Genomic DNA, 12,526 nt, shown 5'->3' on the forward strand with positions numbered 1-12,526 from the left:
GAGATTCGCTCTACGAACCGTAGGTTCTATATTTGGAAGGATGGTATGTATTGCTTCCATCGTGATACATTTGAAATTACTTATTTTAATAAATCGCGTGTCATCCCTCCCCCAAATAAACGAAGCCGGTCGAACGGACGAGCGAGCGAATCAAATCGAGCGGCTCGGACATAACGAAGCAATTTTCTTAGAAGAAGAAGTTTCGTTGGCTGAGCGACGAAATCGAGGCGTAAATTTTATGAGCGGGCCAATAAAATAAACGTGACGGTAACAGTGCTCGAGACGATGACTTTGGCGCCACTGGATGCAGAAAAACAGTCGTGGAATGTCAGCGCTACCGGTGTTAAACGTTGCCCCTTTTACCTTCTTTTGCAATCCGGTATCGGTGGCGCTCAACGATCTACGAGTAAGTAAACGATGTTGAATCGAAATCGGGTTGCATGTCGACCCATCGAGAAATCTCGCGCTAATGGCAGTTCCTGTACGGTTCCGAATTTCTGTCGTTGATACTTTTACGATACGGCCTTTCGCTTTTTCTTTCTCTCTTCATTCGTAACGATGCGGTTCCCATTTTATTTCGTCGCTGGAATTCATAGCATGGCCAGGAACGTAAACAGATTAGTTTAACGACCCCTTTGGAATCCACGATGCAATCGCGGATCGGTTTAGAATATAATATATGTACGTATCTCTGCGCTTTCTAGGACAGGCAGAATCCACGTGGAACGCTGCGTGAAACAAACAGTGAAGAATCGGATGAAATTATGGACGATTAGGCTATTAGGCGATCTCGATTGCCGGCTACCATCCTCTCTACCTGTCTTCCTGCTTTCTTGTTAGTTCCCTTTGGAATCGTTGCACGCGCATAAATTTCCACCCACGCCTCCCACCGAGTTGACCAATTTGTCCGAGGAATAATTTTAGGTTTCTCTTCCAACTCCTTTCTAACTGCCTCCGGTTCCACACGCAATAGTTTATCATGGCAAGAATCAAAGAAGAAATAGAGATATTCAAACGAAAATACTGGAACGATAAATAAGCTGATCGACGATGAAAAGAAGCAGCGCTTTCGACGTGATGCGGGAATTTACATATTTGCGAGCGACCGATCGTTCGCGTGCCATCGTACTGCATTCCGTGTGCGTGCATCTCCAGTTATATTTAATCCATGGTGGGTGTATTTTCGAATTCGCCCGCCTAAAAATAGCCAAAACGCGTTCCATTGCATTCCAACACTGTATTTAGATCCTTGATATCGTAATACGTGTCATCCATGTTCGTGACAGTCGAGCAGAATCTTACCCACTTATTTGCCCTGCTTTTACATAAGTACTAGGTCTCTGGCAAAAGACACGAACCGAATGGAAATTACAACACCTGAAAATTCGATGATCGTTCGTACTTTTTTCCAACGTTATATGTATATATTTGAAGAAACGGAGAGGAATGATTAGAACATCTCACGGAAACGTAGTTGCTGAAAGGGTTAATGATGCTTGGAGATTGGAAGAGTATCGGTGTAAAGAGGGGAGGCTAGAGCAACGTAGAACAAGCGAGGGAAATGGAGAGGAGAAAACGAGGTAAAACGGAACCGGTGTAAAAAGAAAAGAAAAAGCGATAGGGCGGGAACTGCCGCTAAGTAAGAAACCCTAAGCCGTGAACTGTACCACGGCCTGTACAATGACGTAGTGTTCTGTCATCCGGAGCGCTACCTCTCCAGCCTCTCCACTACCACTGCTTGGCCATTATAGTGGGACAGAACTTCACGAGTTCACAACTATACATATAGTGGTAGGCCTTTGAACGGTGCGCGCCTCGTGCCTCGTGTATGCTGTGTTTCTTCCTTTCCGTCGCCTGTTCTTTGTCGTTTTTTCATCGCTTTTCTCCCGTTTTCGTTCACGCGTTTACATATCTCTTTTTTACTTACCTATAGTCTTTACTTGCGTGACGCTTCATCTAGTGCAGACGCGATGGTCGATCAATCCACCGATCGTTTTTTATCGCTCCTGAACGTTTGTAAACAAACAGACCGACAATAACGTCCTTACATTGTCTGCCTATAAGTCATTCAAGAATCAAATAGAGAGGGATGAAACGTCCAACGAATACATCAATTTCGTGGAAACCTTCGCTGGGTATATTGGATGCGCGCTGAACAAAACAAAAGTAATTTTCTACAATTAAATATTCGTCGAGAAGACATTATGAGGAATCGTTGATGACGAACATGACAGTCTCGGCCTTTGTATACTGCATTCTCGTTCTCCAATTGACGTTAATTGTTTCGATCGTGCACACGGGCAGTCGTCAAGTAAGTAACATATTAACGCATTAAGTTTCACGCGAATATTATTATAAATACCTATTTGAATCATACTTTCGTTAACGAGAGGACAGATTCATTTTTTTATCGAGTGATTTTCGCGGTGAACGAAAACGCGGGAAACTGATATTTTATCCACACGCCGATTGGCTGCTACGCCACTGAATGGGAAACGGTCTCACAACGAACGCTTCCAAGAAGTAGAAATGTTTTGTGTCTCACGGATCGGCGAGAGTATTCCATTTCGCTCCGTTTCGTTCCAGCGTGTATTGCCGTGTCCCTTTTCCATGCGAGAGCCTCGTATCTCATCGACGAGCCAAACACGGCCTCTTTTGATGTTGTGCCGACCACCGTTACCCTCCTCTGTCAGGAACGTTCAAATAACCCCTGTACCTCGAATCCACTCTATTTGAATTGCGCTAGATCGGCTGTTTAGACGTTTCTTTTCCCGCGAATAATCGATAAATTTACTCCTTTTCTTCTCATAGATTGATGATCATGAAATCACTGGAGATTTGGAAGTCGCCGTGTATCAAAAACCGATTTCGGGTCTATTTCACCCATCTTGGATGAACGATCAGTTGATTCGAAGCAAACGAAACGAGCAGCTCGAAGAAGAGACGATTCCTACGAGACACGCGAAACATCGGAAGCGACGTCGCTGTAGGAATCGATCGACGTGTCTTCGAAATACATCTGCGATCAGGCTGTCTTTTCTGTGGGACAATGGCACGGCGCCAATAGACCAAACATCTAAAGAGACAAAAGAAGATCCTGATGAAAACAACACGCTTATAGAGGTCGACGAAGAATCACGCAACGATGGTGTGCAGGTAATGATTTATAATATTGGAGTTGCGTAGATCTTCGAGGGAAGTCAAAATAAACTGGATTACATTTTTTTCCCGGCACGCAGGAATCGTACAATAGAACCAAAGGGGAGGATTACGATGTAACCGATATCGACGAAGAGAAAGGTAGAATCGATTCAGCGGAAAAAAGTTTTATCATGACAGAGAGAAACGATCTTAACGAACGATCTATTTCTACTGAAATTCAGTTAGAAAGTCAAAACCAATCTTTCGAAAAAAAAGATCGAACCAAAAATGATGAATTCTTCGAGAATATAGATTACACGGACGAAATGAATTCTTCCTCCACTTACCCGGCCATCGACGATCAAGTTATGTTCCACGATAGCCTAAGCGTTATCGTGAGCAAATTATTTCAAAATCTGCGAAACGTTAGTGCAGCGGACGGACAGAAAATATTCAAGGAGCTGGATTTTGTGAACGGCACGAACGAAGATCCTTGTCAGAAGTGGCTAGACAGCAAGGATAAGCTCGAGCAAGTCTTCTTAGGTACGAACTCGACATTCATAGTGTTGTAAACACGGTGCCTGGTTTCTCGAACTCGCCGTTACAGGTGGTCTAGCGTCGTTACCCGCCTGTCCGTGCCTATACCCGAACAATATCTTTTACGAAGACAAAATTTGGGATCAGAAGCGAATGAAGTATTTCAGGTGGAGAGACGTTAGTGGTAGCTCTCAAAGACTCGATGTCTATAAGCCTGGAGCCACTTACTGCGTGCGCTCGTTTTTGACGCAAGGAAGCGGAAGCGCCGCAGCTCAACACTGTTGCTATGACCATCAGAGGAAGCTCTTGACCCGTGGTTCCGGTGCTGGTACTCCATACTTTGTCAGTCCTGAGATATCACCTATACTGCACGAGAGAATTGACGTGCTGCCTTGGAGGCTTTGCAAGGGTGACTTTTCCAGGTCTTTCACTTACAAGCATATTATCTACGATTAACGCTCGGCGAATTCGCATTTTTCATTTTTCAACGATTGGGGACCGGAGACGCGAATTCCCGTCTTTCGTACTTCATGCGGTATCCTATAAAAATATTAACTACCGTGAAATAAAACAGTAAAAAAAGCAATGGATGCTATAAGTGGATGCTATATATGTACTTTTACATTACATGTTTGAATAATACGAAACCGTTGTCAATATATTAGATATAATATTGCTTGCCGGAAAGTTCTTTTCAATTGCTCCAAAAACATGCGGAAATTCAAGCTATATGGTTGTCAGAGCAGCCGGTCCTCAAAGTGTTAAGATAATACTGTACTTTTTATTTGTGTAACTTACAATATGATTGAAATTATAGATACAACGGAGTAAGACCACCAAACAATGACAACGCGTGTGAGGCGAATCCTGATGACGAGGAATATCAACGACAAATCGATGACACCAAGCATTATTAAACTGCTATCCTTTAGGATGCAATATCTATGATACAAGATACCTGAAACAAGTTCCAATGAGATTGTATTTCCGTTGAGTTACTTTAATGCGCGTAAAGAATGTATCTATAGTGAAATACACGTATAGTGAATATAGTGAATACAACGTAGCGTTGTTAATTTTACCTTTCGTATTACGATTTGAGCTTATTTCTAAACAGTATCCTTTTAATATGTCGTTTAAAAAGACGCGCTCCAATCAAAGGGTACTTGGAACCGGTTTTGACCGTTCCACTGGCGCGTTTCCAGTCACGTTTCTCGCGCTACTTCCCGAACGAAAGAGGGGAGCAAGGCGAATGCAGGAACGAACAAAGTCGATTCACCGCTCGAGTCAGCAGGCCGTTCAGCAGTTCAGCAGTTGTTATGGTTACTGCTCGCAAACACGGGTTTTATTTGCCTCTAATAATAAGTTAAGCTTAATATTCAAAGCCAATGAACAATTATGGATTGGGCCGCGGATTTAGAAATTACCTCGAAAAAAGTAAGTTTTTAAATATTCACCCTTGTCCATTGTACACATTTCTTGTATTCGATTGTTGGCAACAACAGAGCGGTTAAGTTAAAAGAAAAATATTGATTTTCAGCTTTTGCCTCGTCTTGGTAGGAGATCGACGCAGAACATCGTACAAGAAGATTCGAAACTAGACGATGATCTTTTGGAAAGTCCTGTATCGTCATCCTCTGTGAAATCGGCGCAACCACCTGTAGCACCCCCACGTACCAGAAAAACAGGATGGGGTGACGAACTGAAAAGCGGGAAGTAAGTTGTCTTGCGGTAATTTGTGGTTTCAGCGAGAAATGTTCCATGCAGTTTTCACTTACCCTCTTCTGGTTATAATTTTAGGATACGTGGATCGTCGAGCATCATCGAACAGTGAGTATAACGAATAAAGTTAAAGAATCAGGCATCCGTAGTCGCTGATAGACTGTTTCTTAGGGAACGCTCTCGAGTGACGGAGAAGGACGACGTGATTGACGGTGAAAATTAATTTGAAATCGTTTAAAATGTAAAAGTTCTGCTGTTAACAGGGTTATACTTTCTAGATATTCCTGTTATACCGGATTTGGATGAAATTCAGGAGGATAATACTTTGTCCGATTTAGTAAATACACCAACGTAGGTATCATTGTGAAGTTTGTTGCAAAAGTTCTCATTCAGTTACTTTCAATTCGGTATTCCGTAGGGTGAACGTGAACAGAGTCGCTGCGTATAAAGAACTTGATACGGATTTGGTAAAAAATGCCGCATTCATGTCTCTAAATGGCGTTAATCTTTCTCTTCTAGCAGAGAAATTATACAATGAAAATCTAACAAAAGAGCCGGATGAAGTATGGAATTGGAATCTTCTTTTCACTCAGGTTGCATCTGAAGTAAATAGCGAAACGCGAAAAAATCTTGTTACTTAGATTTTATACTTATTGTTCGGGATTTGGAGTAGCCGTCTGTTTATGACTTGGACAGCACCTCTGCCTTCTTTGGGAAAGTCCGAATTTCCTATCTCCCAAGTTATAAACTTTACGATGCGAACCTCATTAAAAGGTTAATAAATACCTAAATGCCCGATGGATCAGGTCTAAAGTAAACATCTTGTATCAAACAGCAATACTAGAAGATATGCGCCAGCGAGTGTACACAATTAAACCATAGAAAACCGGGGACGGAAAGTTAGTATATAAGGATCAAACGAAGCTTCTGGAAACAGTATTAACAGAATCTTACAACAGTCTTCATCAAAGCGTCACACTCTCTTCGTGTTACAGTATACCGTATTCTGTATCTTAACTTGCAAATACATAACCTAAACATACTACATACTTGGCATCTTTAATTTACCTCCTCGTTGAACGTTAATCTCATTCAAGGTTTGCGATATCAACCGATCAGTTGCACCTGACTGATCACCACTTAGTTGAGAATTCGTAACACTTATCACTGTTTTATCGTATAAATAAAGCTAAAAAAAACATGCAAAAACATTATCTTCCTCCTTTTATTTTTATCCGTATGAAATCAGTTTGTATGTTTTGTAAAATTTATAACAAAAAAATGAAAGCAACGAAAGAAAAAAAACATGGCATACTGCTTATCCTGCAGTGCCTGTATATGGAAGCGATAAATTTATTTAACCTCGTCTGACCTATTCGATTGCCCCCCAATTTGGAAATCGCGGTAGTTCGAGGAGCGACGTGAAAGACTCAACCGTGCAGGCGTGCAAATCCGAGGTGAATTATAAAAAACGCACCACGAACCTACACGCGCAATCGGGAGCCGACACAAGCTACTTGAAGCGACCACGTGACAACACCCACTGAGCAGATCTGCTTATTTCTAACGTTAGCGATCAATGTTCAGTTGTGCCATCACTAGCACACGCACTTCCGCAAATAAGGCTTTGGTTCCTCTATATATACGAACTGAACATAATCTGATCACTAGCGAGAAAGCAGACCGTATTGTAGTATATTATATATTATTAAATTACAAGAGGAAATATTTGTACATCAAGTCGTAATTGATATTGTAATAGAATATAATATTTAAAGTAAAATTACATTAACAAAAGTTATTTAAAGCAATTCTTATATTATTATTAACATTGATACCGCATATGGATGTTCGAGATAAAAGCCATCTGGAAATAAAATTACGTACTAGAATCGCGTCGTCATACGAATATGAATCGATATATCGAACGCCTACAGTCGATATACACATTAGCTTGACAAACCAATCAAATTTATCGAATTGATATATCGATATATATCGCAAAAAATATATCGATCTTTTTGAGTTTGAAATTGGCAGAGGTCATATGATAACCCGTTTGCATTAGGATTAATTTTATTCGTATGTTGTCATCAAGTATAAAATTAAGAAGCGTTCGAAGAAAATTTGTTGACTGTACTCTAAAAGAGCCTAATGTATTAGAATGGGTACAGTACATGCTTCAAGGAAAAAACAAGAAGAACCAAGCGTAGTAACCCATGAAGACTGTATACCGTGCGTGGAACCACAAGACAGAGTACCAGGAAATCCAGGAAGTTTCGAAGATATACACAAGAAAGTTAAAGATCTTTACCCGCAGAACTTTGATGGTGCGCGGCTCGTCATCAATAAAATACTTAGTGACCATTTTAACGTGACCCATACGATAACTCTTAGTTCCGTTACACCGTCTGGATACAAATTTGGTGCAAAGTATGTTGGTACAAAAGTAGTCAGTTTAAAAGAAAGATATCCCGTAATCGTGGGAGATATTACACCAACTGCAAATTTGTCCGCGTCTTTTGTGCATACCCTTGCATGTAGATTTAGATTTAAATTATCAGCGCAAATTGCCAATGAAAAATGGAAAGCGTTCAGTTCCAGCTTAGAATATCGGTCGAACGATTTTACTGTAGCGGTGACCTTAGCCAACCCAAAATTTAAAAAGAAGCAAGCAACAATGGTAATACACTTTTTACAATCGATCACATCGAGAATCGCGTTAGGAGCCGAAATTGCATGTCTTCGTGGCTCGAAAGTTCCAGGAGGTCAACAGACAGTCATGTGTCTGGCTTTTAGACACAGTACAGGACTTGCAACATTATCCGGAACGATAGGTGAAGCGGGCCTTCATCTTTGTTATCACCGCAAATCTAGCTCGCAACTGGAACTCGGGGTCGAGTTAGAAACAAACACGAGGACTCATCAGTCAATCGCTACTATAGTTTACCAAGTAAACGTGCCATACGCGGATCTTGTCTTTCGAGGTATCGTGAATTCTGAGACTACAGTCGGTGGCGTGTTTGAGAAGAAACTATACCCAATTCCAGAATCTTCGCTGGTTACTAGTATACTTTTAAACCACAAGAAGCAGCAATTTCGAGTGGGTGTTGGTCTCAATATTGGACAATGATAATCAACATATAATGTGGCTTGTCATTCTATCCTATTTTCTTAGATCATTTATAAGAATGGTAGGAAATAATTCGATGGTATAGAAATTAACATAGGAGAGAATTGTAATTATTCCTTTCAAAATCTTACAGAGTGAAAAACATTTTGTGAACGTTACAATCTCTGTGACTTAATAGTTCGCGATAACGTTTTAACAGCATTATATGTATTAAATAATTGTTATGTTTATATATGTATTATAAAATATCCGAAAACTTTGAAGCATAAGACCTATATATTGATATACACTGAGTAAAAAAAGCCTACAATCTTTTTATCTAATTTAGTGAAACTAAATGCAATGTGCCTGATACATCAAAACTGTTATTTTTATCATTAAAAATTTTATTTAACAATTTTGTTTAATATCTATTAATTGAATATCATTCTAATCATCTCCGTTTGCTATCCTCTCATCCAAATCGTCGTATTCGTGAAAAGCGGTTGTTTTTAATTTGTCAAAATTAACATCAAATTTTTCACTGAGAAGTCCATTTTCATCGGCGTATTCTAAAATATCACAGATCAATGGCGATTCCACACCTAAAACGTACTCACATGTTTTCGGTTCGACTAGAAAAAGAGAAACACTCGATGGACTGGCAGTATGACTTTCAACACATTTTAATTTCACCTGGAAATTACAAAAATTGTGGTAGCTATATATACTCTTTCGTATAAGAATAAATAAATCTACTCTATAAAATGTTTGTATATATATATATATAATACTTCTGTTTGTCTTGGATTCCCAGTTTTATCGCAAATAGTACCATCGCTATAAAAATGGGAAAGCTGTTTCCGCAATTCTGGAGACTTTGGTCTTTTATGTGGATGTGCAGCAATCCAGTCCAAATGCTTTTGCTTATCGAATTTACCGAGATTTACTATGGTCTTTTTACCATCGCGTTCTATATGATATTGAACTACAGAGCGTCCATAACAAAATTCATACTTCCACCATCCATTGCCCTATTTTCATCAATTATGTATTATTAAGTAAAATATAATTACAGAATACGGTCAGAATGTAGAAGTGCAATACCTACCCCGTGTAAGCAATTTTTTCCGCTTAGAAAGTTTTTTACGGGACTCGCTTCCGCAGGACTAATACCTTGATCTGCTAACGAATTTATGGACTCTTCGATATTATTATGTTTATCGGTAACACCGACAGGATGTATTTCAACTCTAACACGTGCTTCACCATCCTGAAATAAATGCAAGTCAATTAAATCTTCAATTAATATACACACATAGCGAACATCATAACGAGAATGAGTATCAATTAATATCAATTGTATGAATTTGTTAAAAACACGAAACATGTGTTACACATCATTCCTTCTTTTAATTTATGATATTAATAGATAAAAGATCGACATTATTTACAGTTAAATCGTGACTTTACAACATTTTAATATTATAACATTTTATATCTATTCTGAAAATATATGCATTATATAGTGTTTTGTGATGTGATTATTGGTATTTACTTAAAAGCAATGTGTAAATATAATAAAAATGGCTGTGTACAAGTAAAGCAATAGATTTTGTGATGCTAAAGACACAATGGTGCATAAATAGTATTCATAATGTTATTGTAACATTCTTTTGGAAAAAAAACGTAGATTTAAAGGGAATAATTGTATGTAGAAAAGGAAGGGACAGAATGAGATACAAATTAATGGCGACAAATGACAAGAACCACCAAGCACTTTGGCCTGATCCCAAAAATACAAAATATTCTGACCTGGCCCTCCTTATCTACATGGAAGATTGCATAGACTTCCTGCAGCTTGTCATCCTGTGCAACAAATAATTAATTCAATGTATAGATAACAAATAATGCAAACGAAAATTGTTTAACACTAAAAAGATTATTTATGACTTAAGAGTATAAGCCAAAATTACTTAAAAAATCTTGAAATTTAGTAAAATTGGAGTGTTTCAGATAGATAAATAAGATATATAGTTATGATCAATGCAGTTTTCTAAGATTAGGTAAAATATAATATTTTATACTGACAAAGTGCATAGCATAATGGAATTTATTTAAAATCTACTGTTATTTGAAAATATTTTGCATGTGTTTCACATAAATCAATATCAAAAATTATCACTATCATACACAGAAAATATATAAGTAAATATATTTTATTTTAAATAACAATATATACATACGACACAGGCATAGTCAAAAATAAATAACTGAATACACAGAATGTCAAATGGATTTACCGTTACTTTTTGATATCGAAGTTTCAGACTTTCCATCTCCATTGCAACAAGAGATCTTGGCTTCTTTGGTGCATTTTCAACTGGATGACAGTTAATTTCATTTTCCCCTGTAGCTTGGGGCTTGTAATCAGGATGATTACATAGCCAAGGTGAAAGAACTATAACTTCATATTCACAGCTAGAAGGCTCTTCTAACGAAAACAGCTCGTGTTTTCCATGCTGATAACAAACATAAAGAACTTTTATCTTTCGTGGCTTATTAGTTAAGTCACAAACTGTACCATCAGCCATTTCAACTTCAATATATGGCATATTGATTCCATCAACTTTTTTAACTGGTATATCTGCTTTCCTAATATTTTCTCTTTCTGCATACTCAGCTAAAAGCTTTAACTCTTGCAACTTATCAAAAGTACCCAAATAATATTCTTGTGTCTTCACTTTCTTCCCATCTCTATCTTCATGATATTGACGTGCATATCGTCCATGGCATAATTCATATGACCAATAAGATTCAACCTATAAAAGATACTTATTTATGTTAAACTCATACATGATACATTTATGGCATTTATAATGCATACTCTATAAGAACAAGTATTTTGTTTAAATAATGCTGATAAAATTTCTATTGGATTTGGTCCATTGTACGGTTCATTATAACCTTGCTCTTGTTCTGAATTATCAACTATTAAGCATTGATATTGCTCCTTATTTGCAGTTGTTATAATATAAGGTTCTACATTTGTTCTAGATTCCTATTAGGTATAATAAATATGATGTAATATAGACATAACAAAATATTTAATAGATATTGATTTACGTTTCAATTCTAATAATACTTACTAATAAATCCGAGCTAGCTTTGCCCGGCCAATTAATTTTAAAAAGAACCGTATCGTCGAAACTTCTGAAATCGTGTCCATATACTATAATTATAGTACACAATACTATAGTAATATAGACATTACAGTATTTCCACATTTTTATAAAATTGCAATTATTTCATCATATTTTTAATCGAAGTGTATGTAAGATATCTTCGGGTTTATGATAACAGCAATATATCTGCAAAACAGAAAAATTATTTTATATCACTCTTTGATGGTTAAAAAGTATTTGTCCGATTTCATTAGGCAAAAATATAATATATTTGTACGTTTAATTTTTAATAATTTAAATTCTATTTTTTATGAAAAACAAACGTTTCACTGTTCTTGTTGAAATAATTTTCTTGAGAAGTTGACACCACTTATAATTATGTCCAAATTCCAGTAATTTTATACCACGTGAACTGTATACGTGGTCATATTTCTATTCAATTCTATCTAGTTTCATAAAATACAATGAGTATACATAAAGGAGTATGCTTAAAAATATATAATTGCTTATAATGATTTCTTTATTTCAAGTAGAATTTGTTTCATAAATCCGTAATAGAACTTATATTAGATTCGAAGCTCAAAGTTTGAGAAAACATCTGTATACACCTATCTAGAAAAAATCGAGTACAACTCACGTATGAACACATAGCAATAGCCAATCAAACAGTTTGCAGATGGCGTTTACAACGCATAAAAATTCGAATTCCCGCGGCAATCAATTAAATTCTATTTTATGGATTCTATATGTAAATTGGATAATTTCTTTTTCAACAGATTAATTAATTTAGAAAGAGAGAGAGAGAGAGAGAGAGAAAGAGAGAAACTCT

The 12,526-nt window shown here is 37.4% G+C and overlaps 4 protein-coding genes and 2 long non-coding RNA genes across 15 annotated transcripts; 3 read left to right on the forward strand and 3 right to left on the reverse strand.

Moving 5' to 3' along the window:
* The first annotated feature begins 93 nt into the window (after positions 1–93).
* On the forward strand, positions 94–4,740 carry LOC126867550 (isthmin-2-like). Of its 5 annotated transcripts, none has more exons than XM_050622134.1 (5): positions 94–406; positions 2,812–3,156; positions 3,240–3,684; positions 3,749–4,100; positions 4,496–4,740. In XM_050622134.1, exons 1-5 carry the CDS (start codon positions 305–307, stop codon positions 4,593–4,595), a joined length of 1,344 nt encoding a protein of 447 aa, XP_050478091.1. In that variant the 5' UTR covers positions 94–304; the 3' UTR covers positions 4,596–4,740. The 5 variants fall into 5 exon arrangements, with proteins under 5 accessions (XP_050478091.1, XP_050478095.1, XP_050478094.1 ...); XM_050622138.1 differs by having other exon boundaries at positions 3,749–4,087; XM_050622137.1 differs by lacking the exon at positions 94–406 and adding an exon at positions 423–1,171.
* LOC126867568 (uncharacterized) lies at positions 1,060–2,056 on the reverse strand. The gene is made up of 3 exons (XR_007690347.1): positions 1,928–2,056; positions 1,303–1,377; positions 1,060–1,197 (listed from the first exon to the last, which is right to left on the reverse strand). It is a non-coding gene; the product is annotated as an uncharacterized LOC126867568 (long non-coding RNA).
* LOC126867567 (uncharacterized) lies at positions 2,936–5,605 on the reverse strand. 3 transcript variants are annotated; one of them, XR_007690346.1, is made up of 7 exons: positions 5,457–5,605; positions 5,106–5,380; positions 4,761–5,033; positions 4,307–4,636; positions 3,907–4,218; positions 3,489–3,797; positions 2,936–3,076 (listed from the first exon to the last, which is right to left on the reverse strand). It is a non-coding gene; the product is annotated as an uncharacterized LOC126867567 (long non-coding RNA). The 3 variants fall into 3 exon arrangements; XR_007690345.1 differs by having other exon boundaries at positions 4,296–4,636; XR_007690344.1 differs by having other exon boundaries at positions 3,907–4,636.
* LOC126867561 (intraflagellar transport protein 43 homolog) lies at positions 4,966–6,449 on the forward strand. Of its 2 annotated transcripts, none has more exons than XM_050622173.1 (6): positions 4,966–5,115; positions 5,219–5,394; positions 5,479–5,508; positions 5,560–5,612; positions 5,679–5,751; positions 5,819–6,449. In XM_050622173.1, exons 1-6 carry the CDS (start codon positions 5,077–5,079, stop codon positions 6,039–6,041), a joined length of 594 nt encoding a protein of 197 aa, XP_050478130.1. In that variant the 5' UTR covers positions 4,966–5,076; the 3' UTR covers positions 6,042–6,449. The 2 variants fall into 2 exon arrangements, with proteins under 2 accessions (XP_050478130.1, XP_050478131.1); XM_050622174.1 differs by having other exon boundaries at positions 5,572–5,612.
* Positions 6,450–6,585: 136 nt separating this feature from the next.
* Positions 6,586–8,816, forward strand: LOC126867557 (mitochondrial import receptor subunit TOM40 homolog 1-like). The gene has a single exon (XM_050622166.1). It carries the CDS (start codon positions 7,565–7,567, stop codon positions 8,531–8,533), a length of 969 nt encoding a protein of 322 aa, XP_050478123.1. The 5' UTR covers positions 6,586–7,564; the 3' UTR covers positions 8,534–8,816.
* On the reverse strand, positions 8,616–12,328 carry LOC126867548 (endoplasmic reticulum lectin 1). Of its 3 annotated transcripts, none has more exons than XM_050622128.1 (8): positions 12,021–12,328; positions 11,662–11,883; positions 11,400–11,573; positions 10,816–11,334; positions 10,328–10,381; positions 9,624–9,785; positions 9,307–9,546; positions 8,616–9,208 (listed from the first exon to the last, which is right to left on the reverse strand). In XM_050622128.1, exons 2-8 carry the CDS (start codon positions 11,797–11,799, stop codon positions 8,963–8,965), a joined length of 1,533 nt encoding a protein of 510 aa, XP_050478085.1. In that variant the 5' UTR covers positions 11,800–11,883; positions 12,021–12,328; the 3' UTR covers positions 8,616–8,962. The 3 variants fall into 3 exon arrangements, with proteins under 3 accessions (XP_050478085.1, XP_050478084.1, XP_050478086.1); XM_050622127.1 differs by having other exon boundaries at positions 11,975–12,328; XM_050622129.1 differs by lacking the exon at positions 10,328–10,381 and having other exon boundaries at positions 11,975–12,328.
* Positions 12,329–12,526: the final 198 nt, after the last annotated feature.

This window comes from Bombus huntii, chromosome 7 (assembly GCF_024542735.1).
Source record: "Bombus huntii isolate Logan2020A chromosome 7, iyBomHunt1.1, whole genome shotgun sequence".
In the NCBI taxonomy this organism is placed as follows: domain Eukaryota; kingdom Metazoa; phylum Arthropoda; class Insecta; order Hymenoptera; family Apidae; genus Bombus; species Bombus huntii.